Source organism: Halichoeres trimaculatus, unplaced genomic scaffold (genome assembly GCF_033239565.1).
Source record: "Halichoeres trimaculatus isolate MK-OKI-2021-1 unplaced genomic scaffold, fHalTri1.1 fHalTri1_scaffold_17, whole genome shotgun sequence".
Lineage (NCBI taxonomy): Eukaryota > Metazoa > Chordata > Actinopteri > Labriformes > Labridae > Halichoeres > Halichoeres trimaculatus.
Window position 1 is genome coordinate 8,704,412 of NW_027437195.1, and position 27,544 is coordinate 8,731,955.

At 42.1% G+C, this 27,544-nt stretch overlaps 1 protein-coding gene across 8 annotated transcripts in view; it reads right to left on the reverse strand.

The window, feature by feature from the left end:
• The window catches only part of myt1lb (myelin transcription factor 1-like, b), a 154,129-nt gene that overhangs the window by 13,580 nt on the left and 113,005 nt on the right, over positions 1 to 27,544 (reverse strand). For 3 of the 8 annotated variants that reach the window (XM_074691590.1, XM_074691589.1, XM_074691593.1), the window contains exons 7-13: positions 22,316 to 22,450; positions 18,205 to 18,295; positions 15,022 to 15,129; positions 12,526 to 12,752; positions 10,876 to 11,180; positions 4,769 to 4,999; positions 1,690 to 1,811 (exon numbers count right to left, since the gene is read on the reverse strand). In XM_074691590.1, coding sequence (XP_074547691.1) covers positions 1,690 to 1,811; positions 4,769 to 4,999; positions 10,876 to 11,180; positions 12,526 to 12,752; positions 15,022 to 15,129; positions 18,205 to 18,295; positions 22,316 to 22,450 — 1,219 coding nt within the window. The remainder of the gene's footprint in view (positions 1 to 1,689; positions 1,812 to 4,768; positions 5,000 to 10,875; positions 11,181 to 12,525; positions 12,753 to 15,021; positions 15,130 to 18,204; positions 18,296 to 22,315; positions 22,451 to 27,544) is intronic. The other 5 variants (XM_074691594.1, XM_074691596.1, XM_074691592.1 and 2 more) reach the window with 4 other exon arrangements.

The window sequence follows — 27,544 nt, forward strand, 5'->3', positions numbered from 1 at the left end:
ACGTCTCTACACACATGTACAAACACATGCACACAAACGAAGCAACAAGCAGGTGATGTGGAGGAAGCCATGATGCAGTGCAGGGAGCTGGTTAGAAATAACTTTACCCTCTGATTATTACTGTTGTTAAGGATGTTAAATCAATAAGTGACTCAAGCTTAAGATGAATCCTGTTCTTTTTCCTTCAGACAGTGTATAAGACGCAGACAGAGCCTGTTGGTCTTTACATGAAGAGCAGGAACTCTTCAAACCTGCGCTTTCTCTGGTGTCCAGCAGGGGGAAACCCACGCACAAGTTGCAAACATAAGTGTGGCATTTTGGAGGGAGATTGGAAAACAAGCTTACATCTAAATTTAATGATAACCTCAGAACCAGAAAGCTAATGCATTTCAGGGCAGTGCATGTGGGTTGTAATGCACATTATCACAAACAGCTCAACCCGTGCTGTGCTCCATCACTGTCCTGCTCAGCTTTACTCTGCTCTTCTGTCATCTGACCTGACCACAGATACTGAGAGATAGCATTTAGCAATAAACAGATGATTTCATTTTAAATTGTGGATTTTGAACAAGCATATATATAAAATTGAGACTATTTCAAGACCACTCAGAAATTCCTCACAAGGACCACAACCCACTTAAAGGGGGCCTACTGCATCAAACATCACACTCAATGGAGTGTTCACATCACTCCTACTCTATCAGAAAAAATCTTTGATATGTTTTGTCAGTATTTACCAATATATATCAAACTTCTCTTCACATCTGACTCTAAAAAAACAAGATACGGAAAGCAAAAAGGCCCAATTCAGAGCCTTTCATTGATAGAAGTAAACAGCTCCTTCAGAGGAGCTCTGGAGAATGTCAGCCTTCAGACTGATATGATTCAGTTCCTGCCGAATCACCTCACACTGCAACACTCAGCAATTCTGCCTAAGTCCTCCTGCTCTGAATGGTAAATGCTTAGTCTGCATTGCACTGTGGGAAGGGTCTGAAGGACTGAATAACATCAGCTTAGCAGGCTTTACACACGGCCCATTGAGGAACAAGTTTATCCCAGGGTTTTAGCTCAGAAATGAGCATGTATCCCATCATTAATTAATTTAGTCCTTCCTCATTCTGTGGTATCCTTGTTTTAATAGTCAAAGGGTAAAAAAAGAGGGTAAGAAAGGGAGATATTCTGCCTGCGGTGTTTGACAGCATAGTCGAGGTAAGCTGAAAACAATAAAGAGAAATAGACTGAGAATCCACCAGGAGAAAAGGAAGTCACACCTTCGATGTGTGGAGAAATTGCTCGTCAAGTGACCACTTCCATCACACCCCGGTGTGGGACATCTGCCACCGAGAAAATAGACAGATTTATAAGCCCAAAGGGAAGGAGAAGAGAATGTGAAAATTACAGATTTTTGTTTGGTTTTCATTGTTTCCAGTTTAGCTTCACTGTCTGTGATGATGTCCTGAGATCACCTACACTTTGCTACGACAGTACAGCAGAAACCCAGAGCTGAGATCAGTGGATAAAGCTGTTAAATGAAAGTCATATAGCAAGGCAGCAGCACAGGATGGGGAGGAGGAGGGAGCAGTGAGGCTTAGCTGATAAAAAGAGAGGGATGAAAACAAGAAAACGGGATGAAAGAGGAGAGGTGAGCGGAGGAGTATTTGGGTGTTGAAAAAAGTAGGAGGCTCTTACGTTATCAGGTCCTTCTTACTCTCTTTGCACTGGATGTACTTGGGCTTGTGGCTCGGCATGTTAACATCTGTGGTGTAGGAGCTGTCGTCCAGGAGGTCGTGGAATGGGTCCAGGTCGTCCTGCTGAGCGGGAAGGAGAGACAGAGGGGAGAGGAGAAGACAGAGATTGCTTAACACATGCTACAACACTTTTTATAAGCTGCTCACGTGATGAGGGCTCATATTCTAAAGACTTGTACTTCCTCTCCACTTCGATTTGTCAGTTATTTCCACTCTCACCCTGCATTCACACCTGTCAGACCATGAAGTCTCGTCAATTTGAATCCTAATGGTTGAGCCCGCGTGACTACTGAGCCTCACCTGTCAGTCTAACAGCTCAGAAATAGAACCTCCGGGGAAGAAATAATGACTCAGTGTCAGACAAACAGGATGAGTGCGTTTATAGGCTCACTTTCTGGTGTGTCATTTTGGGAAGGAAGAAAAATGATGAACTTTTTGTTATCACTACTGCACAACCTGACGTGCTTTAAAGGACCAAAATACCTGTTTTCATTAAGCTCCATTCATTCAAGAGCGTGAGCTTCCTGATTTTGGTTTCCCTGCCTTCACCTCAGACATGCATGTTTATTCAGTCAAATTAGCCATTTTTTAATCATTTCTTTGAGGTGGAAAATGATGCAAACTTGAACCTTCTTATTGTGCAAGCAGAATATTTCGTCAACACATCAAATCTGACCTCTGCTACTGTCCCTGAGTGTCTCACAAAGGCTTTCATGTGCATAAAGTGTTAAAAATAACCAGATATCAGTCAACCACAGAGCATTCAGGGAGTTGCCTGGCTCTTTTCATGCCAGCGCAGCAGTCAGCCTCTAGATGGCACTGTGGTGTAGAGTCAGACCGCTGCTGGCTGTGTTATCTGGGGCTGTGCTTTGTCTGCAGTGCATGCAGTCAGGGCACGACGGCTGTTGATGCAAATCCTCTTTCCTTTCTTCCTTGCTCGCAGTGTATGTACAGTAATGCCCGCAAAGAGACAGGTCCAGATACAGCCCAAATTATCCAGCGCTCAAGCTGTCTCGGAGTGTGTGATGCTGGGTCAGCCAGCGAGCTCCTCCAATTAAAGGGAGCGCAGGCTGAGAGGCAGACAGGAAGGAGGACGACACATGCATACATACACCGAGCAGAAAGTAGGCTAGGGAAGGAGACACACTCCCAAAGAGGAGAGGGTACAGACACACTCGTATGAATATTCACGTCTCATGTACTGTACATGCATGTGTCTGCACACACTGACAGGCGCGGCACCCAGCAGCGGTGCATTGATTTCCAGCAGTTCTTTGATGAGATGAGCTATTCCGATTCCCTCCCAAGGTGCTACTTTGCATAATTCATTTTGGAGAAGAGTGAAATGTAAAAACAGAAAGCCAGCATGCGGGGAGCATGATACAAACAGAACAGATACCTCTGTGCAAGGCAACGCTGACATCAATTAACATGCAGATTCATTAGGTTTCCCTCAAAATTCCCTGATATGACTTTCTAATGATGCAAAATACAGCAGTGAGTCAGTCAGGGAGGTGGAAAAACCTAGAAGACAATCAGAGAGGAGTGTAAATGTTTGACTTGGAGACTGTGTGTTGAATCAATGGCTTGGAGGGAATTAATTTGGGCTGAAACACATTGAACAGACAGGAGAAGTGATGCATGCCAACTGTACTGTCTCTCAGCTTCCAGCATGACAAACCATCACATACTGCTGCTTTATCATCCTCTACATCACATCTACCTCTGTTTGATGGTTATTTCTCCTATTACTCCTGACCAATGTTCATCTTTAGGTAAACAGACATTTATGAAGCTTTGGGTTGTCCTTCATTCAGCACAGTCTTTACTTTGAAGATGATGTGAATTTCTTTACAAACCTGTAAGAATGTTGGAGGGAATGTCCAGACTTCTTTTATAAACTAATTAAAATAAAAATATATGCCTATAAAAGCTAGAAAAGCCATTTCTTATTCAGCTTATTCATTCTATCTTTTAAGCTCTTGGTTCAACTTTTGATTTCATTGTTTCGCACAAAAAGTTGCTGGACGATGTTTGGTGGTAGCTCCATTGGAATGTTGGAGCGACATGTCTGAAGAAGGAAACACTGATTTCAAGAATGCAAACTGGAATATATGTGGAAAACTCTAAATTGAGGAATGTGGAGCATCTTGGGGGACATACTTCAGTGTATGCTGAATGCTCAGACATTCAGCACATCGGCACTGAATCGATCATGAGTATTGTGCAGGACTCTGCGTCTATTCTGCAGGATAACAGGCGGTCTGTGCGTGCTTCTGCAACCGCCGTTTGTCCTCAACTGCTGGGTTCAACTGCACAAGGTGCTCCTTGGTTTAGTGCAGGTGGCTGGCTGATCTTTTGATCCCTTCTATATGTTTTTTTTTTTTTAACTTAAGATCATCACCATTGCATTCCTAAAATCTCTGATTTTCCATCCTCAATCTGGCTGCAGTTGGTCAGTGTTTGCAAATCCCTGATTCAACTCATACCAAGGATATGCCTTCTACAGCCGTACAACCTTGAGGTTTTACAGCTTTTAGAAACATGAAGAATCTTAAAGGAATATCCACACAATTAGAAATACCAATGTATGCACTTTCTGTTAACTGCAGATGAAAAGGTTTTCATGCTCAGCGCAAGCAGAGTTAACAAATTGTCTGAGGATAAACATCTGAAATGAAGGAGAATGTTTTGCACATTTATGATTTTTAAATCTTTAAAATCAAAATGTGTTGTAGACAGACTTGCATGCATGAAAAAATGCAACACTTTCCTCTAGTGTTATGACTTATTATCATGCATCCTTATAACTTGGCTTCTGAATAGGCTAAAAGCATAAAGCTTTAGATAGAATCAGAAGAATGACATTATATTAGCAAAGAAAAGCCATAGCAGAGCATTTCTGCCGCAGAGTCGTGAGGGTAAAGAACTGAATGATTTATTTCAGGCCATATTTTACCCTCCACCCTGAAAGAAAAGAAGATACGTAACATCATATCTAATTTTGTCTCCTCCTTTACCTCTTTCTCGTCCTCGTCTATGTGTTTGATCTTGGTGTAGTCTACAGGAAGGTCCCAGCAGTCGGCAGGGTCCCCTATGCCGTAGCAGCGAGAGCCCAGCAGGACCGCCTGCCTCTGGGGGGACATGGGCTCTAGAGGGGTGAGCACTGAGTCCCCACCGCCGCCGCTGCACAGAGGTTTGCTCAAACTCAGGTCCAACGTACCGTTCTCATCAACATCTAGACCCGGGCTCTGGAGGGTGTGTGGATGTTGTGCATGTATGTGGGGTAAAGTCAGGGCATTGTAAAAGATGCATGTGTGTGTGGTTGTGTGTGTGTGTGTTGAGTCAGTCGGATGATCATGAGGAAGGGTAAAAGGATGCACAGAACAAAGGGAGGCAGGGATGGAGAGAAAGGGATAAAAGGGAAAGAGAGTTTCTGATTAAATAGCAGTCAAACATTTTCATATTCTAGGATCAGAGCTGGGACAAACAGGCGCTCACTACACGGTGAATACTAAAGAAGTACATGAGAAGTGCTCGGGTTTTCTTTTGTTCCTGCAGTGATGTGTTCACTTTGGAGACGTCTGCAAAGATAGATCAAAATCAAAAAAACTTAGAAAAGAAATACTCCATTTTATTTTCCAGCTGGAGTCTGGCTGTGAGGAAACATTAGACACTTGTAAAGTACAGTAACAATGTAAGAGGGTCAAAAGAAGAAGAGGTGATCAGTGCTCAAGGACGAGTGCATCCCTCTGTCTGCCCCTCCTTTCCTCCATCTCTCTCTTTCCTTCCATCCCGCTCTGGTCTCTTCTCTGCTCTGTGCAGTCAGAGGGGTGTATGTATGTGTGTGTGTGTGTGTGTGTGTGTATGACTTTGTGTTGTGTATGTGTGAGACTAATGTGAGCGGACATCACAGGGGGGCAGGGGGCTGAGGGTTAGGGGTGGGGTTGATGAGCAGCAGACTGCTGCAAACCCAAAAATAGAGGCAGAACTGTTCTGTGTTCTGGATGAAAGTGGGCCACATCCGACCGTCCTGACTGCGCCGTGAATCTAAACATGTATGCACGCCTGCCTTTTCTTTCATCTAGCTTTCACTGCTTTTACCAACAGAGCCACTATCCCATAAGGATTATATTTTGTAAAGCATGTGAATGTGTTTGTGTCCTTGCTCTCATTAATATCCCTCCCGCTTCTCATCTCCCCTCTCCTCCTCCTCCTCCTCCTCTGCATCCTCCTCGCTGCCTTCGCTTCCTTTCATGAGAAGGAAAGCCCGCTCTAATGCTGATTCCAGCCGACAGTGTCCCTAGGGGTGGATTCTCCTGGTGTCTGAAGCCAAAACCTCTGTGACGCACATTGACTCAAACGCACGGGGGTGATAGATTTGGAACAGAGCATGAATACTGCAACATCTGCGGCTTGAAGGAAGTCGTACAAAGGGGCAAAAAGCAAAAACAATTTTACTGCTGGGTCATTAGTCTTTGGAGGAAATATCAAAGTGTAAATAAGAAAAGGTGCTGTGAAAAAATAAAGGCTGGCCACTGTACTCAAAACATGATACACTTCACTATGCTGCTTTAGGATACATATTTTTGAGGCTGTAATAAACTGAGCTTTTTTAAAACTAGCTTTTGTGAAGCTTTCCTCATAAAACTGTCATTTGAAATACTTTCATTTGGGCTTATTTTGGTACTGCCTCATACTCTTAGTGACTCTCAGTCACACCTTTTTGTTGAAATAATCCCATTACGATGTACACTCACTAGCCACTTTACTAGGGACACCTGTCCAACTGTTCATTAACACAAATTACTAATTAGCCAATCACATGGCAGCAACTCAATGCATTACGGCATGTCGATATGGTCAAGACAATCTGCTGCAGTTCAAAGCGAGCATCAGTATGGGGAAGAAAGGTGATTTAAGGGACTTTGAATGTGGCATGGTTGTTGGTGCCAGATGATCTGGTCTGAATATTTCAGAAACTGCTGATCTACTGGGATTTTAACCCACAACCATCTCTAGGGTTTACAGAGAATGGTCCCAAAAACAGGAAATATCCAGTGAGCAGCAGTTCTGTGGGCCAAAATTCCTCGTTGATGCCAGAGGTCAGAGGAGAATGGACAGACTGGTTGGAGCTGAAAGAAAGGCAACAGTAACTCAAATAACCACTGGTTACAACTGAGGTCTGCAGAAGAGTATCTCTGAACACACAACACGTCCAACCTTGAGGCAGATGGGCTACAGCAGCAGAAGACCACACCGGGTGACCCTCCTGTCAGCTGAGGACAGGAAACTGAGGCTACAATTCACACAGCAACACCAAAACTGGACAATAGAAGATTGGAAAAACGTTGCCTGGTCTGATGAGTCTGGATTTCTCCACATTCGGATGGTAGGGTCAGAATTTGGCGTCAACAACATGAAAGCATGGATCCATCCTGCCTTGTATCAACGGTTCAGGCTGCTGCTGGTGTAATGGTGTGGGGGATATTTTCTTGGCTCACTTTGGGCCCCTTAGTACCAACTGAGCATGGTTTAAAGTCCACAGCCTACCTGAGTATTGTTGCTCACCATGTCCATCCCTTTATGAGCACAGTGTACCCATCTTCTGATGGCTACTTCCAGCAGGATGACGCTCCATATCTTAAAGCTGGAATCATCTCAGACTGGTTTCTTCAACATGACAATGAGTTCCCTGTACTCAAATGGCCTCCACAGTCCCCAGATCTCAATCCAATAGAGCACCTTTGGGATGTGGTGGAACGGGAGATTCTCATCATGGATGTTCAGCTGACAAATCTGCAACAACTGTGTGATGCTATCATGTCAATATGGACCAAACTCTCTGAGGAATGTTTCCAGCACCTTGTTGAATCTATGCCACTAAGGATTAAGGCAGTCCTGAAGGCAAAAGGGGGTCCAACCCAGTACTAGCTAGGTGTACCTAATAAAGTGGCCGGTAAGTGTTATTAAAAAACACTGTCCCTTAAATGAAAATGAATAAAAATTCCTGCTTTGACAAAATTGTGTTTTTATTTTAAAAGGATTTTTTCAAAATCATGTAGACAGGAAAAAAAAAGCTGTGAAATATCATATGCTAAATTTACTGAACATTCTATGCTGTAGAATTATAAATAACATCTCAAAGACAGAGATCATCCACTAGTTAATTGGAAGCAAATAGTATTTGGATTGAAAGGAAAAACACTTAGGAGGTTGTGAAATATCCCTTTTCAGACTGCCCGGGTGTCATTGATGTGTGAGAGCTGCAAACAGGAAAACCTTCACCTGCTGCCACCATCTTGTGTGCTTTAATTCAGCTACAGACGTGAGCACAGAAAAGCCTGAACAACTGGCTGATTGCTGTTACGGGCCACACAGGGATATGTCACACTGCCAGTGCCCTTATTCCTGTGTTGTGCAACTCTATGGATAAAAAAGTTATAATCATCTGATTTTGTGAGATGGAGATTGAAAAGAAGCACATGAAATATTGAGTTTAAAAAAAAAAGTCATGATGCTTGTTCGCTTAGGCCAGGGGTGTTCAAACTGTTTTCAAAGAGGGCCACATTAGATTTGATAAAATGACCAAGCGCCAGCTGCTACTGACATTTATGAACAGTCAAAGTAACACATAAATGCTCTATTTATAAAGTATTTCTTTTGGTTATTTCTTGTCACTAAGTGTGGTCAAACAAATTTGTGTCATCATGACAGACTGATGAACTCAAACCTCACCTGTCCCTCAGTTGTCTTTTGATACCAGATGATAAGTAGTCAGTTTTCTGCAGTGTTACGTGCTGCATAAACAGCAAACTCTGCTTCTGACCAAGGACAATGTCCTCCATCAGGGGGCGATATAAGGAAAACGCGTCAGGTTGTTTAATTGCAGGATCAAGATCTGAATTTGATCACAATGGTTTTATATTCAGACTTTTTTAACCAGCAAACATTCTCAGCCCCAGTCATTTCTTATCCTGCCTTCTGAACTATTTTAAGCAAAGATTTGTGTCTTTCCTGCTCCATTTCATAACTGTAATCTAGTCTTGTGTCCTCTAATTTGTTTTTTGAACTCTTGCATTTTAACATCCTGATAAATTCATTCATTTAAAGACATCAGCTGTCAGAGTTGTTGAGATTCTGAGAAAGTACAGAGCTCAATCTTTATTCAAGTAGCCTACACACAGTCCACTCGTAATTCAGTGAGACGTTAGTAGACACACTTAGGTTTGTTTGTGACCTTGAAAGAGAACTGAAATGTCCACATAACCTAGAACAGGATAAATTTCAGTGATACAATTAAAATATTATACAGATTTGTGATTTAGCGCTCCAATTATGAAAAAAAAGATCCAGATTTGTAAATGTTGAAACCATCCTTGAAAAAGGAGCTTGAAAAGTGTCTGTGAGAATAGAGGTCATGTTGTTGATAAACTGATATGATGTCTCATCATGTGCCTCCATGACTGGTTTTGTCCTTGTGAACATGCTCAGAGGTCCGCCCTCCCCGTGTCGGTCGCTGTGTCGTATGTCACCATAAATTAACGTGACCCACCCCTTCATATCGAATTAACAAGGCTGGAATGTGAGGATGAACACCACCTCCTTCATTAGGGACCACCCAGCTCAACTCCAGCCCCCTGCTGACCCCTGACCTCTGTAACCATGGAGATTCAAGAGGGAGGAGGGAGGGGGGTACTGCCAATGGAAGAGAGGCCAGAGGCTTGTTGACTTCACTCTTATTCTCTCTGACTGTTCCCTCTTCTCTTTTTGTATGTGCAGATTTTGTTTGTACCTTCAGAAACATACATGGCTTCTGCTGTGACATCTCTTTGGCCTAACCTGTGATGGAAATGTGATTCAGATTTCTGAGTCCTGCCTGGTTCTGAGACTGGACCTTATCCTGTCTGGTTGTCAGGTCTTTGTTTATAATGAACTGTTGTGTTAAGAAAGCATCTTGAATTCTGTGTTAAAGCTGCTTTGCCTAGCTTGTATCATTAACACGTAAAAAAATCTTTTCAGACTTACAGTAAATCTGAACGCCCAAATACTCAAAGGCTCTGAGAGAGAAAGAAGTGGACAGGGAGGCTGAAAAAACAAGGAGTCATTGATATATATATATACGGGTGTGAGTGTGTGAAGTTTCATTCAGACGTAGTGAGGAACAGTGTGTGCCATGAGGTGAGGTGTTGAGATGAAAGAGGAAAGAAGAAGAAGGAGAAATAAAAAAGACTCTCTGAAGTTTCCCATCTTCCCGTCCTGCCCTGAGAGCTTCCTGCCCGACTGGCCCGGAGCAGGAGGAGGACAGACAATGAAGTGAAGTACGGCCGGAGGAAGCGCTGACTGCTTCAGGCGTTTGTACCCGCCAAGTTTATTCCGTTCCACTTTTCTTTGGAAATGCGTTGCTTTTGGCTTTCATCCCTTCTGCTTCCTCTCTCTTTCCTGAGTACCTTTTTCCTCTCTCCTCTCCTCTTTGACATTTTAAACCTCCCACCAAAAAAAAGCCTTTCTTTGCTCCCTTTCTTTACTTTCAATTCTATCACCCTCGTTCTCATTCTCCGGCTGTCTCCGCTGTCAACATTAGCATTAAGCCAGCATTAGCCCTCTGCTGCGCGCGCTCTTCCTCGGCCCCATTTTCCAGCTCAGCATCTTGGTGCAGATAATACAGAAACACCGTCACCTTATCTCCTCAGAAATGACACACTGGGCTCACGCCGTGTCAAACGCTGCTTCGTCCTGCTCCTATCTGATCCCCAGACGGAAAATAAAAAACTGCCCTGCTGAGCCCTGAGTGTAAGACACAGCCCCAGATCTTTAATGGAATGTGTGTGTGAGTGTGTGTGTGAGTGTGTAGCTGAAGTCTCCCTATCTCTGTCAGTTTCCACTGCCCGCATTAATATAATGAAGGACACACAGAGATAATCTGCCGGTGGATTGGTGTGAGTGCAGCAGGAGGCTGAAGTCTCACGAAGGTGAAGTGACAGCACGAGCAGTTCAGGGTCAAATCAGGTGACTTCCTCTGTACACTTAACAAAATAAAAGTCCTTCTCAGAAAACCAAACACTTTATGGATATTTAAAAATGAGTTGACACCTGTGTGATCATCAAACGCCCTCTGCCCTCCTACCTGTGAGCACAGGTCCTGGGGTTTCCCGCCCATGCCGTGGGGCATCTCTCTGCAGCGTGTGGACAGGTTCAGGATGGCCGTGGCGGCCATGTGGGCGGCCTCCATGTCGTGGCTGTAGTCGAAGCTGCTCTTGCTGCAGGTGCTGCTGGCGCTGCTTCCCCCGCCTCCTCGGCCTCCTCCTCCCATGCCTCCTCCACCTCCTCCTCCTCCTCCACCTCCACAGCTGAGGCTGCTGCTGCTGCTGCTGGGGGCGTAGGTGCTGGTGGTGCTGCTGGCTGAGCTGGAGTTCTTGCAGTAGCGTTTGGCTTTAAGGGGAAGTTCAAGAGATCCAAAGTGAAAAGAGGGCTGAAGGCTTTTTTTGTTTACATAATGTAAACAAATGTGGGTGGTATGGATGGAGTTGTTGCTTATGTTTTTGTTTTCTGGAGGTGATTAACTGTGTGACTAACTTTGATGATTTAGTGTATGATTTTGAAAAACAGTTGTGGTCTAATGCTAAGTGAGGAGACCTGCTTTCTTTACCAGGTTCAGTAGTTTGTAGATGGGACAGCGACAATAAAAGGTTGGTTTTAAAAATCTGCTTTAAACTTGTTAAAACAGCATGTCAGATGTTTGTTTACATGGGTAGTTTGCATTTATGTTGGTGTCATAATATCTTATATGAGATTTTTACCATTTTTAACCAATTAAAGAATCAGTACCATGAAACCGTCAAATGGTGTAACCACAAAAACATCACAGGTCTTAAATAGTTTACCCAACTAGAAGTTTTGCTAGTGTCCTGATGAAACAAGTTGTTTGATACGAAATATAGTCTCAAATATATCTCAAATATTTCATATCTAAACTTGGTAATATGGGCTTTGTTGTGCTAAGCAAGTCAGCGTGCTGTAAACATCAGTTTTTCTCCTCTATTCTTGGGTCAGTTGGTTTAAAATCATTTCAAATTTAATTTTTTACAGTGTACTATACTGCTAAAATCATATTCATAGTAAACTTTTGTGGAATATCATTTTTTATGAGAAACATTGGTTACATCAGTTAACATTTATCAGTTTTACTAACTAACCACATCTCTTACCCAGATGCACAATGAAACCTCTAAGAAATATGCAAATACTTGATCTGGAATTGACCTTTTTGTTCCCTCTCTTTTCCCAATGTTGTTTTTTCATATATATTGCAAAGGGGCGCTGGCAGCTGGCAGCTCCTAGGTTTATCCCTTTCCTGTGTTTCCCAATGTTTTTTTTCTTATATGCCTTGAAAGGGATGCAACTGAGATGAAATTACCCTTTGGGAATCAATAAAGTATTCTGATTCTGATTCTGACATCTCAATAATTTGGTGTACAAATAAATATCACATTTAAACTGTTTTGGAGTTGCTTCAGTACGCTGCCTCAGCTGGAAGCCATCACATGGCTGAAAAAGCAGCTACGTCACTCCTATAGGTGACAGCACCTGATCAAAAGGCATCCACTGTAGTGTCACCAAAGAAGTAGATCAAAAATGACTGCTACATAGCTTTCCCTAAAGTCAACAATAAGACGAAACAAAAAAGTGTATGTGAAACAGTTTACACAGTGAATTCAGCTCCAGGAATTAAAAAAGAGATTTTGGAACCGTCTAGGATCAATAAGTAATCTCTTACCGTCGTAACCTTTGGGTGAGGTGTCTCTCTGTCCGTGAACTTTGGGTGCGATGGCCCGTTTCCCGTACACTTGATGGTTGTTGCTGCCGTCGAAGGCGCTGTAGTCGAAGCTGGTCTTGGAGTACTTCTCCAGCTCCTTGGCCAGGTTGGAGCGGGGCGTGCTGGTGGAAACATTGTTCTTGTAACCATATTGAGGATAGTCCAGTTGTTTGACAAAGCACATTGGCCTGGAAAATAAATGACGAGGGGGTGGAAGTTGGACCGAGGCACTCAACATTGCCCAGGGGGAGGTGAGGGAGCTTGAGGTTGGGTTAAAAAAAATGGGCAGATGCAAAGGGAAGGGGCGGAGCGGCATGGAAAGAACTGGAGGATAGTGCTGAGGATGGTGGGGTGACGTCTGGGTTGAAATATCCTTTTTTATGGCGAGTTTCTTCCTCTTGCTTATAAAAAACATACTGTAGCATGAGTGTTTTCTATGTCTGGTAAATAACAGCCAGAATCGAATTTCTCTATATCTGTTATTACACTTTCATACTGCGCGTATGCTTTTATTATTTGATTTGCATCTATATACTCAATCAGAGAGCAGGGAGAAATGAAATGTAAAATCCAGCTCTGTTGACGCCGAGTTGGATATAAATAAAAAATTCTGGATTACTTATGACTTTTCATCAGAGCTTTTTCATGACTATCAAAGAATTTCTCACTCAAAAAGCTCTGCCTCTGCAGTGACAAATGAGGCCAATTTTGCTAAAATCTAATAAAGTGATTTCCCTTCAATAGTGAGCACAAACATGAACATGCAGTCTCTGGGAAGTATTCTCGAGGGACGGAAAACATCAACATAAAACAGAAAGGGGACCTTGGAAATCTCAAAAGCTTTGCAACATGCAGGACAGAAAGAGACGAAACATTCTGACTGAAAGCAGATCTCTACATCCTGAGATTGTGTAATATTACAGTTAGAGCACCTGGAAGTAAAACACACATGTCCATTCAGCGGGAAAAAATGAAAAACACACTCATACAACAAAAGATGAGGAAGAACTTTCAGCTTGACATTTTTATTTCATGTTCCCACTATTCAAACCTGAATTTTCTTTTCTCTGTAACTTTTTTGGAACACATTTGCATGCAAAAACACTAAAGCGAAAGTATCTTTTTTATATTTCTGTGTTATAAGAAAGAATTTTTGGTATATACATCCAAATATGAACATGTTGGTTGTGTTCTGATAACATATCCTATTATATGTCCAAAGCAAATAAACAAAGGGGATCTGCCTGTACTTATATTTTTCTTTAATATGTTGCATAAATACAAAGAGGATAGACAGTGTGTTCAGATCTATCACTGAGAGGCATCAGCCCTCAAATTCAGCCTCTATGAGGGGAAACTGTGAAAACCTTTTCAAAGTCAGAGTTTTTAGTGTGAGTGTCAAAGGGACTGTGAAGACTATCTGTTTGAAGTGGACAGCAGCGACACCTGTTGCTGAAATCATGCAAACACTGTCGTGAAGACGTGACTCTTGACAAGGTGTGAGTTTATTTGGATTGAGATCAGACCTTCTGTTAAACACTTCTTTTCTTTGTTCAAGACAACTTTGTACTGGATACAAGACAACAAGGTAAGGTATTTATTGACTGTTACGGAATGAAACAGGAGTGTTGTAGTTTTGAAATGTGACAACAAGCAAACTTTATCAGCTTGAACTGTAGGGTATTAGCTGGTTATGTTTAGCACTGCTCTCAGCCTGGTGCTCTGAGACGTATCTGTAACATGTAACATTAGCGAATCCGCGTCATGTCCTGCCAGTCATCTACCAAGTGGAGCTAACATGACCTCACTCTTCATTTTATTGATAGACTCTCAAGTTTGAACAGACCACTGCAGAATAACTGCTGACTGTGGGTTGGAATGGACATTATCACAAACATCTTAACCCGTATTTTAGCCTTCAGCCCAAGCTCTATCAGCTATCTTCTGCTCATCTGTCCATTTTTTGTCTCACAGTGTCCACCATCACTACAAAATTGATCCTAAAAAAATGTTTTCAGCAGAGAAAAACACGGTTTCCCTTCATGAACTTTTTCAGCTGGAACAGTGTTGTCATAGAGACTTTCATGTGCCATGAATTAATCTAGTCCAGTTCGACCCGATCAGGTAGCAAACAAATAGCACTAAGAAAAAACCTGTTTTGATGCTGATAATTTCATTTAAATTGTGGATTTACATCAGACATATATCTAAAAGTGAGAGTTTTTCAAGATCATTTATAAAGTCCTCACAGTCTCTTTAAATCTGAGAAAATCTGACTGAAAATCTGACTCAAAACTTGATCATTTCACTCTAAGACTATCTTTTTCTTATCATCTAACCTAGGGTTAAGGAAAGTAGCAAAGCTTTCAAATCAAATCTCATACTTCTCTAACATTTATATAAAAGTCTACCATATGCTAACACAGAATCTCCTCATCAGCAGGGATTTAAACCTACCTTAAGACCCGGTCAGAAGCCTGGTTGGACTTGGGGACGTCGCAGGCCTGATGCTTCTCCTGGGCTTTGGCCAGCTTCTCGGCTGCAGCGATGGGACAACCTGACAGACTGGATATGAGAGAGGAACTTAAGTGGCAGAGTGAAATGTGACGCACTCTGATATGTGAAGATGTGACATGGTATGGACATGCTGTAAAACGTTCAGCCCGAGAGAGTTTGTGGCTGAAAACATCTGTCAGCCAAATACCCTGAAGTCTACTAGTTTAGAAAACCTGACTTTGGATCAGGAAGTCTTCATGCAAACTGCAGGATCAATCCTTTTACCCTTTTTAACACCTTTGCAACTACAAAATTGGCAACAGCTTGCATGTTTCTGGTTGAGCAGGGTGTGATATCCCCCGTATGGACAAATGTGCATTTTTTATGTGCATTCTGCAGCTTTTTGTTTCCTTGCTGACAAGACACAGACATTTTTATACTCATGGGATCTACACCTACAGAGTGTCCCTACAGAATCCAGGCTGTAAAACTTCCTCCTGACAACTAACTGACCAAATGTGACAAAAGTTCATACTGTTATCCTTAACCCCCATTATTCTCCATCCAGTCTGTCAACTGCAGTGTGCCGGGCTGCGGTGAAAGAATTACCTTTGACAGTGGCCTGAAGCCAGTGTGGAGTTGCGTTGGTGAGCACCTGTCATCAGATGTGCATGAATGCGTGCGGGGGAAGAGCGTGCGGGAGTTTATGCCGGCTCTTTCTCGTAAAAGTGAAAGTTTACTGTGCGTGTCCATATGTGTGCCTATTTTGCACTGCAGCCGTGTCATGTCAGCGAGCACAGCGGGGAGGCTTTCTGGTCCTCCCAGGTCTGCACCTCTCCTGTCACCCTGGCTGAGTGGCAGAAAGGTGCTAATGGCTGCTGCTATGCTCAACTCCCTGAGCATCTGCTGTGGGTGACACTCCTCTTTCACTGTCACCTCGCCCCGTCTGACAGCACCCGCAAGAGCGCCCAGCTATTTCAGTGCTCCCCTCCAAACCTGCACCTGATGGATGCCATTTCTCGACAAGAGCTGATAAATGATTTATGCTGTGGAAGATGTGAAACGCTGCATTTTAATCAGCCACGGTTAAACTATGAGGTTGTTGGAAAGCAGAGCTGCTTTGACTATTTCCATCTACCGAGGATGGTGAAAACAAGTCCACGTATCTCATATACAGCTGCTTGACATAAAAATACTCCTAACCTAAAACCCTGATATGTGCCTGCAATGAAGCAACACTGACCCTTTGGTCTTGGCGATCATGGTGAAATTTAATTCACCGAAAATAAACGCAATGCACCAAGTGCGCATGCATTACATATAACAATATTATTCCAGTTAGGTTTTAGCTTTTTTTGGCTCTAACAGAAAGCTGTAGAAGCTAGCTAAAAACTAGCTTTCTGCAGTGTCTGTAGTTCTGGAGCAAAGCTTTAGAGTGAAGGAATCCTAACATCTTACATTAAAATGACACAGCCATCAGGCATGACTATCCAAACTCAGACCTGGTATTAAAATCTTAATTTTTACAAGGGGTGGGCGGTATACTGGTTTCATTACTGTAACTGGTATAATGTTGCCACTAAATGAATTTTGCAATACCGTAATTACTGTGGTAAAGCATTTAGTCTAGGTTCTGGTTAATCTATGTGGAAAATTATTTCTCACGACGTAGTGAGAGGTCACTTTTTTTTTGCCACAGCCATTCTGAAAATAAACATGCCCACACCTTTAAGGCCAGTAGCACTGAGTCAGTGACGTTGTTTACTAGAGGAAGTAAACATCTACCGGCATGCAGAAAGCAAAACAGCGAGCCAGAACAGCGCTGAGAGAGGACAGCAGCTCAATGAGCAACGTTACTGAGCCAGATGGGAAAGTGTCTATGGTCAAACCTCAATACCTAAAGTGTAAACAGCTATTTTTTAAGAACAGTAGTGGCATCAAAATAAACATTTGAAGTAAACTGAATACCATAGTTTGCAGACTTTAATCTGCTACATTTTTCACACGCTGTGAACCCTGGGGCTTAAACAATGGGGCGGCTAAATTATGGATTTTTATGGTCTAAATGGTATCAAAACCAATAATTTTTGATTATTTTTATAATCAACAAAATATGTGAGAACAAATAATATGAGTTTTGCCGAGCTTTGATAGAGCTGAGGCAAAAATAGCCAGCCTGATTTGTGGACGGTGCTTCTGGACGGAGTGTCCGCTGTCATGTCAGCTGGTGTTTCTGCTGTTGAGAAAGGGGAAACACGCATTGTGCTAGTTTGCCAGAAGTTTGTTTTCACTTTTTGTTGTCCATTAAACATACAACTACAAAAATGCCTTTGATAGACTCTTGTTCTGAGGATGAAGCCTGAGCGCTGTCCAGCGCCACATCATGTTGTTCTGTTGGGACAGGTTATTGTTTTTACTCATTGCATTCTTCATTCCTCAGACTCAGTTTGCTTAACAGTAAAGTGCACTTTAAGCTTGAAATGGGATATGCTGCTCTTCCAAAAGCACATTGTGGGCAAAAGCTGTTTTCTAACAGTATTAGACATTTCCCAACATCTAGGTAGGATATGTACACTTATAACACAAAACAGAGTCAAGAAGACTTCCCTTATTTCATGTTGGAAAACCGTGATAAAATACCACATTATGACGGAAAAACACAGTGATATAAACTTCAGGTCATATCGCCCACCCCTAGTTTGTATTCAAATTCAAAAAATGTCATTTTCTGGGATTTATTTGCCACAGCTAAATATCAGCTACAACCTTAAGTCTGCGGCCCTCTTTCTGATTTATACTGTCGTGTTTTTTCATTGTGATTTCTAGAGTATTGCTGAGTGCTGATTGTTTAATCAGATATTCCTGCACTGAGGCGTTTGTCTCAAGAGTGGTGCACATTAGGTTTCATTAGGTTGTTTCAAAGTAGTGAAGAAAAAAAAAGTATGTGACTCATCTACATGCAAAAACAAATATAAAAAAAGAAAAGAAAAGGCAGGGGTTACGATAACGGCAAAAGGATACAATAAGAAAACAAGAATGAACTAAATCAAAATAAATAACACATTAAATAAAAAGTCCCCACAGTGACAGGAAGAGGATGCAACATGGACTGTGCCAGTTTCCCGCGGGCAGGCTGTCACTTACCTTCTGTGAGAGTTTCTGTTGCTATTGACATGGCCGCGTCCCGTGCAGCCAGGCGTAGGACACTTAAGAACATTCTCATACATAGCCACAACTTCGTTCAGACAGGAGAAAGGAGTGAAAGACAGGGAAGGTTAGGAGCCCCTTACAGTCACGCGTGAGCTCTATTAGTGTGTGAGGAGCTTGGCATTATAAACATCATTAAGAAATGAGCCTGTGTGAACCCAAATGACCTCTTCTTCATTTTAATGAACACTAGTTTGAGAGGGCAGCCGAGGTTTCCCACCATATTGCTTCCACTTATCCGGCCCTTTCAAATTAGTATTCATGGAATAGGGGACAGTCATGAATAAAAAGATGTCATTTAAGTTTAACAGGACGAAGCCAGCAGAGACAGAAATGGGAGGACATTTTTGGGCATGCAGAGCGGCCAACAGCTAGCAATCATGCAAAACACAAGCTCTGAAATCAATGGAGGAAGCAGACAGACAGAACACAACTCCTTGATAGAGTGTGCGTTGTTATCAGCAGCACGTTGTTAGGGGAGAGAGCGCGGTCTTCAATACCATTTACCATTAAAACAGTCCATAACTGTCTCAGATCCCCTCGGCAACCAGCCAATTAGATTAATGATCTATGGATGTCCAAGAGGAGCCGTCAGAGCTCTGCAGGCGGGGGCATGAGGAAGGGTCGTCCTGCGCGCGGGGCCAAACCCCATCGGCACCAGCTTCATCATTATCACCCCCTTAAACTTTAACCCCTCATCATCCTCCTTCCCTTACATACTAATTGGTGTTCGGTGCAGGTAATTGGACAAAGCCTGCCACCTCAACATGCCACAAGCCAACACATTATGCATATCCTGGTTTTGTCCTGCCCTCTGCAAAGACTTGATAGAACAGTGAAAATGAGAGCAGCAGGCCGGATTCAGTGGGCACAGAGAGGAGTATAGACGAGAGAGGAGACACTACAAAAGGTAACGCATTTTTAAAGACAAAAACAAAGACTCCCATGTGAGCTGATTAAATATTTTAGCATTCTACAGAAAAGAGCAAACAGGAATGGGAATTAATGAATTTGAGATATAATTTAATTGTCATTTTTCACATTTCCCATGGAGCAGTCTGGTTTCGCTGTGTGATTTCCCAATTAAATGAAGCCACTGCATTAATAATACATTGTCCATTCAGTTCAGCAAATGTGTTAATAGGGGGGAGAGAGACTAGCCCGCAGCTGAATCTTCCCCACAGGCGGCTACATGTGTGACATGCTCTCATCTTCACTTCGAAAGTGTTAAAGCAGGAGGTCAGTCTGCAGGACGACGCTGACCACACACTGACAGAAACCAAGTGGAGACTGTTCTTCACCGAACGCGCTGATACCTGCAGAACCCTTCATGTAAAACACGAGCCAGTATGGTCCAATCAGAGGTCAGACATGCAGTCAGCTAATATTTGGTCATTTCCTCCTTGGAAAAAAAGTGTCTTTCATGAATTAAACACATTCCTCACTGATACAAATATATAGACCAGCAAAACAGAGAATATGAGGATGTTTCCTTTTTTTCACAAAGATGTCCTGATTGCTCCGTCTGCTTTAAGACATCTGATCTGATTATGGAGATCAGATGAGCTAAGTAGGAACTGAACTTTCTTTATGCTTCTTCTGTAATCTTTCCTCCTTTCTTTTTTCTCTTCCATCAGACGCTGCAAATCTTTATGAGATAAACTTGTAATGTTGGTAAAGAGGGGGAAAAAACAGACTTGTAGACTGATTCTAAACTGTCAGAGACTGCTTGTTAACCCTTTATCACCCAAATATCATCGGGAGTCACCTTGATTTATTAAACTGTATTTTTATTTTGGCCTTAAATGAGTTAGAAATCATGCCCCTAAAGCTCCATTTCTCCTGTTTCAGGAACTGGTTATATTTTTTTTCCAAGCCCAAATAGTTGAAGAGTTACAGTTGTGAGAAAAGCTCGCCTGTGATTAGGATGTGTTGCACGTGGATTTCTATGCAGTATCGTATTTCCTCAGATACTGCTACAAAGCATATATTTTCTTCTTTAAGGACCTGTTTGGATTTTCTTGCTGGACGAAACAGTTGAAAAGTTATGGTAATTCAAACTTGAGCATGCCAGCATTTTAAAGAGTTATGACAGATTATAATTATATCAGACTGTGAAGCCAACTTTTTTAGAGCTCCTCCTACTGACTGGTTGCAGTATTGGACAGACTGAACTTGGAAAGCCTGTAAAAATTATAATCCAATGATTATTCCTTATCATTTCCTAATATGCTTTATGTTTATAATGACTTCTGTCTATGTTCCATCCTTTAGAAAATGCTTGCTTTGATTATAAAAGAGGACTGACTGACACCCCAGTCCACAAATGCTGGCTCCTGCAAAGATCTGAACTGTATCATCAGAGTAGAGATGAAGCAGCAAGCAGAACCTTAAACAGCAAATAAACAAAAACTGACTCACAAGTCTCTAAACCAATGAGTGCCTGTCTCAAACCACCAGGGGGCAGCCTTTTGGGTTTTCATATTTATAATGGGAGGAGCATATAAGTGCTGTGTTTACTTAGTATACAGTAAACAAGTGCCACTTCTTAATCCTAAACTACCCGGGTAAAAACTGTGCTGAAAAAACGCCAAGTTTGCTTAAAAAAAAATCAAAGTTTTTCAACGTCCATTTGTAAAGATAATTCAACATCACTCACTCTGATACTTTTTGGAGTAAGAAAAGACTCAAACAGAGAAGTGAAGGTGTACTTCCTGCCATTATGGTGTGTGGCCTCATTTGGACACCCTGAGTCAAAAATATTCAGAGGATGTCATATTGAGTGTTATACTGGGAGAATTAACCAACAGCTGATAAAGCACCCAAAGTAAGTCACCCTTTAACAAACACCCCACTGAAGTCAGAGTCGAAGACGATACCAAAGACATCAAGAGAACTTTTCGTGACCCAAAGCATCCTGTGCTGTATGAGGGGTATCATCTCCCCCAAAAGAGCCAGCCCATCAACACAAAAGAGGAAGAGGAGGAGGAACACTGACATCATATTCCAAAATCTCCAGTGACAATCAATGCTGGCCAAGTCCAAATTCCATTTTGGGGCTCTCGATCCCAGTCAAGGTCAGCGAGTCGCAGTCTTTTCACATTTGTGGGAGAAAGAATCTGAGCGTAGCAGTGTGAGCAGTGCTCCTCAGAACAAGCCTCGTCGAGACTCTGCTGGTCTTTACAAGCTGGGCTTTAATGGTAACTAATTTCTTTGTCATTATAAAGACCCTCTTTTATTTTGATTGCTGTCTGGGTCACGGCAGATCATAACTTGATTTTCACGCTGCGGTTAATGAAACGTGTAAAGAGGCTTTTTATTGAGAAGTTTGCACAAGGTGAATGAGACTAAATAGGCAGGGTGAGATCTCCAAAGGGAAACCACAATATTCATTCAAGGCTAATGTTTATTGCCACTTCACTTGATCCATGGCTTAGAGATATGACACTGCCTTTGTACTCAGAGGAAATGAATAGAGCAAGGAATACAAGTGAATGAATGGGGTTCATGGCATGGAAGGCTGAAGGAGACGTGATGTATCGAGGTTGGTGAGTTTTTATGTTTGGTATTCAAAGAAATAAAAATAAAACTACACACAGCAATGAGACAGAAAAGCACGACTTCTGACCTCTTCTTATAAACCACACATGCAGTTAAAAAGCATGCTGTATGAAGAAGTGCAGCTTTCAGATTCATGAAACAAACAGAGGATGGAGCTATCACACACTCTCAATCACTGTCACATGCAGTCAGCTCTGACTGACAGCTCTGGACTGGACTGATCAATCACTGCAGACTCCTTCAAGGCCTCATTTCCCACCTCATCACCACAGCACACTTAACAAACAATCACACAGAGCTAACATAAACCCATGCAAAAGGTCAACACATCCGACCCTGATGTCCCTCCTGAAATATCACCCACAGTCTGACATCAACAGCTCACAGACAGCACAGAGCGAGGCAAACATGCAGATCCTGAACACCACTGAGCACAACAGCCACAGCTTCACGTGAAGAGGAGAAACCAGAGGAACTATCCGCTTACTTTCTGGTGGCACCCTGTCTTTGTGCGGACAGCCGGAGAGGCTCCGATGGTGAGGGTACAGGCCCGTCACGTGACCCGTACCGTCGCAACCTGGTGTCGGACACCGACTTTCCTTCTTGTCAGCACGAGAAACATCTGTTAAAAGAAACAGACTGAGGTGAACTCATGAGAAATGCAGATTGAAACCTCGTCATATGGAGGAATTCACAGCAAATAGTATGGAAGTCTGCTTCTGTCGGGTAAAAAAAAAAAAAAAAAGGAAGGAAAACTTGTGCCAATTAAAGAAAAAAAAACTCTCAATCTGATAACAAAGGATAAAAAAAGAAAACTTGATGCAGTAAAGGAAAAAAAGATAAAATTCATCAGATAAAATGAATAAAAGGAGAAAACTTGGTCTAATAATCTTTTTTAAAAAAGAACAACTTGATGTAATAAAACATAAAAGTTTTAAACATGAAACTGTATCTAATATAAACAAGGCAACATGATCAAATAATAAAAAAATAACAATAATAAACAAAAAAGGAAAATTTGATCTATTAAAAAAAAGGATTGGAAAAGCTGATCTGTCAATATAAATGAAAAAAAAGGAACAATTGATTTTCTAGAAGAGGAAAACTTGACTGAATACTGAATATAAAACTTAAAAAAAATGCTTGATCTTGTAAATAGTAGAAAAGCTTTATCTAACTAAACAACTGTAAAAAGGGTTAAAAATAGGAAAACTTCATTAAACAGAACAAAAAAGCTGGATGATTGCTATAGAAGCACATAGCACAATCCTTTCCTGTCGTATTCATTTACAACAACTTAAAACAACAAAAAAACACATTTCATAGGTGGACTTGGTATAAAATGAAACAAAAGGGGACCGCTTTCAACTGATGATCATTTTTGTGAGTGTGAAGAACTTTTTGATCTTCAAATCCTGACAAATAGAGAACCATACTTGGCACGCACTCAGAAGCTGTTCATCCTCAGAGTTTACCATCACCTGTGGAGTTTTACAGGTGGGAGTGGTGAGGGAGGGATCATTTCAATGACTGCTAAAAATTGCTACATATTCACATTGTTTACAGTTTCCAATTGTTAACCTAAACAATCAATTTTATTTTTTGCAGTCTGATGTGTGGTCATCTGTTGAGTTTGTTTTTAACCTCTTGTCTTTTCCTCGTCATTTCACCAGATTTTTCTTTTCTAGTAACTTCTAAACCTGCAGCACTTTGCACAAGATCAGACAGCCATTCATTAACAAAGCTGTTTTTATTTAAGTTCTTCTTTGCTTTCTTTTCTTTATTCGAAATAAAAAAGGATTTTATTAACTACAGTTCTCTTAAAATCACAGAGTGAAGACTGACAAGGACAAAGATTCAGTAAAGGACTTAATGAGATCTCTCGTTCAGGAAGTTTGTTTACAGTCATGGAAGTCTGGTGTTACCGACCTTCGTGAAAGCTTTTCATCCTGCATTCAAGTTAAATTAAATTACAAGTTTATCAAGTTGTCTTCATTAAAACAGCCAGGCCTTCAGTGTTCAGCTGAGCTGAGCTGGGCTGAGCTGAACGTGACCGTGGAAAAGTTTACACACACACATACACACACACACACACACACACACACACACACACACACACACACACACACACACACACACACACACACACACACACACACACACACACACACACACACACACACACACACACACACACACACACACACAGATATTGTCTTTCCCTCCCAGAGAGCCAGCTCTCCTATTTCTTCCAAACCCAAATCAGATGAAGTTACCACCAAAAAGCAGCGGTGCCCAGCCGTGCCAACTGGCGTAGTTTCTGCAGATGTAATCGTCCATCTTTAAAACAAGGTCGAGGACTCTTCTTACAGTCAACACACTTAAACTCTTCGTCGGTTACATTTAAATGTAAAAGTTATATGAGGTCCTTGATTTTCAGACAAATGGGACACAAGTTAATATTAAAAAACCAATAGAAGCCTTTTAACATCTTTTTTCAGGCACATCTACAAAAGGTTATTTGCATCTGTTGATAACGATACAGATGAGGTAATGTCGAGAGAGTATTACAGGAGGACAGTTTTTATCTTGCTCCACAGAAAGACAGATCTCAGAAGTTTAACAGGTGTGTTTTTTCTGTAATGTCAGCCTGTCTGGTGATTGGACAGTATTCTGCTTTCCCGTATGTCAAACATGGATATATAGTAACAATACTGTATGTTCAGACTAGGCATGTCCAAATTTTCAGTTCTTTACATCTTCATAGAAATTATGAATGTCCTGATCAGGTTTTTTTTGCCCCCAAGTCTGAGTCCAAGTCTTTTGACTTTGAGTATCTGCCAATATTGAATCCTGATCCGATACTTCAACTCCAATACAATGCGCTCCCAGCTTTAAGCTCCTGTCATGCTCTGCTCCACTTTACAGTATTCAACCAATAAGGTTACGCTGCAGCAAAGTGATGTCATGCCCTGTGTTGGCTCTGTGTGGCGTTGAGACAGTCTGATTCTATTACCATGTAACAGCAGATTAAAATAAATAAAAAGCTGTAATTTTTCCCATTTGATTTGAAATATTATAGATCTGATAAAAAATAACAAGAATGTGGAGCGCAGATGGCTTAGAGTTTAGGTTGCGCTCTTTGAGGATCGCCCTTGCGCGGGTGGCCCGGGTTCAAAACCAACCTGTGACCTCTTTCCTGCATGTCACTCCCCACTCTTGCCCTGCTTCCACCACTATCCACTGTCCTCTATCCTATGCAATTAAAGGCATAAAAAGGCCAAAAAAACAGCTTTAAAAAAATTATAGTAATGAGAATGATAGAATATGTATATATCTAATCCCTGATCAGGATGTAATGCCTGATTCCGATCCATCTGTAACCACGTGATCAACCCCGGATTTCCGACACTGTGATCAGATTGGGACATCACCAGTATAGATCCCTGAATCTGTAAACTGATAAAAATGCTCTGTTAAAAAAAAAAAGTACAAGAACTTCAGGAGATCTTCCTAAAGTTTTGCCCATAGCTCCAACACAAACAGGCCTCCAGGGGGCTGGCCAATCAGAAGGAGGGAGGTTAGTGAAGTGAGGAGCCTTAAACAGACAGCAGCTAAACTGAACCAGTCCCCGTCAGAGGCTGAATCGGGGTTTTCTAAAACATCAGTGAAACAAACAGGTTTTTTTGAGCTTTAAATCAAGTAAAGATACTACAAGAGTTCCAGATGGACAGACTAACGACAAAAAAAGCAAAATACTCTCTGAGGAGCATAAATCTATCAAACATCAGCACCTTTGATGAAGTTCCTGGTCAGTGCCAAGAAAATGCTTCCAATGGCTTTTGTGTATTTTTCATGTTGTTAAAAACTATGACTAGGAGCCAAGGCTACAGAGAGAAGCGATGATAATCACAGTAAAGAGAAAACAAACTTAAAACAGCTGAAATTTGATGACCATGTTAGAACGAATCAGAGCATCACCTTCGGGACATGCTCCTTGATTCTGTTCAAACGTAGCGAACACTGACTCCCTGAGTGAACTCATTGAAACAGTAATTTGGTGTAAAGTCGGCATCAGTTGCTCGACTTGATGGGTTTACCTGAGATGTTAGTGAGAGCTCTTAGAATAATGCAGTGAAGCAGGGTTAAGAAAGGACGAAGTGAGAGGTGGACTGCAGCACGCAATCATACATTCACAAATGAGTCACTAAATGGATCTCATGTCTCATTCGTCTGAAAAACATGGACCTCATTATCCTCAGTGGCTCTCATTTGTCTTTGTCACGTCAGGGTCATATGAGTTTGGAACAATACTGCAGAGTCACGTCTATGAGTGAGAAATTTCACGTTGAGGAAGAACCTGGTCTGCATGCACGAGGCAGCTTCTTAATAATGGCTTCTTTTGGTGCACATTATTACATCGACTGTTAGTGTTTGAACAGTACGTTGGAAATAATTTCTCCATTTGCACACGCACAGATGCACACGCACACATACATGATGCTTGGGCTGTGCCTGCCTCGCCCCCACTGTGGAGAGTGGAGGCAGCCAAGTGGAAGGCATATTAGAAAGCAGGGGATATTGATTGTGGCTGGGGACGGTCTGTGCTTTGCATAGCAAATGGCCCCCATTACCATACCATCTCTGGATAATTAATGTGCAGTCAGTAGGCCTGTCGTTCGTTATCGGTCATTCTGATACTGTTCAATTTTCATCTCAGCCTCATGCTTCTCTTATGGAGCTGGCCTCTTCTCTGAACTCCCCCCTCCCTCCCCACCTCACCCTCCGTCTTCCATCACCCACTCCCTTTCCCTCGTCGTGCTCTGCGTTATGAATCACACAGGAGCCCTGGTCAACGAGTGTCTGCTACTATCTCGCCCGGGGAAAGATGTTATCGTGATGCAACTGTCTCGCATCCTCTCATTATTCCAACATTAGCCAGACACCAGGGCCAGGGACGGTTCTTGAAATTAACATTTGTGTGGCATTTAAGTGGCAATATATACTGGCTGTGAGTTGTGTGGCATTCAAGGTGTAATATCACCCCTGCTGTGAATTAGCATGCTCTAATTTGTCGGTCTCGTCTGAAATCTTCTTTATGGGAGGAAATCATTTAACCTAAGCATGTCTGAATGTTGCAGTAAGAGATGAAATGAAAGGCTGAGCTGAATCCAACCTGAAATTCTACTTTAAAGACTGTGCGATAATCAGCGTCAGAGTGCAGCCTCTGTAATATATGATCAGTAATATTTGTGTGTCTCTGCAGAATGAGTCCTGTCTGAATGCAGAAGGCCACTGTTTTGTAGCTCCCTCTCCCGAGTGCTTACGCAGGGTTAAAAATAGGCAGCTTTACCCCAAGCTGCATCGCAGGGATGAGATTTGCGGTCCTAACAGGCCGTGCAGATTGCCATTACTTATGCCTGACAAGCCTACCCTCTGATGTTTCCATGCTGGCCTATTTTAACAACATAAGCTGCTGCTGCCGCTCCCGCTGCTACAGAGATGCGAATTTCCAAATTGGCTAAAAAAGCTTGTCCTGGGGTTATAGTAAGGTTCCCAGAATGCATGTGGGCTGTCTCATCTTCAGTACAGGAGAGATAGAGTACAGAGCCAAACAGCGGCAGGCAAACATTTTACCTGAGCTTGTTTCAGGAGGTAAATGCGTCTAACGTTGCAGATGGAGGAGTGGAAGCGACTGTGTTTGACGGGATCACTC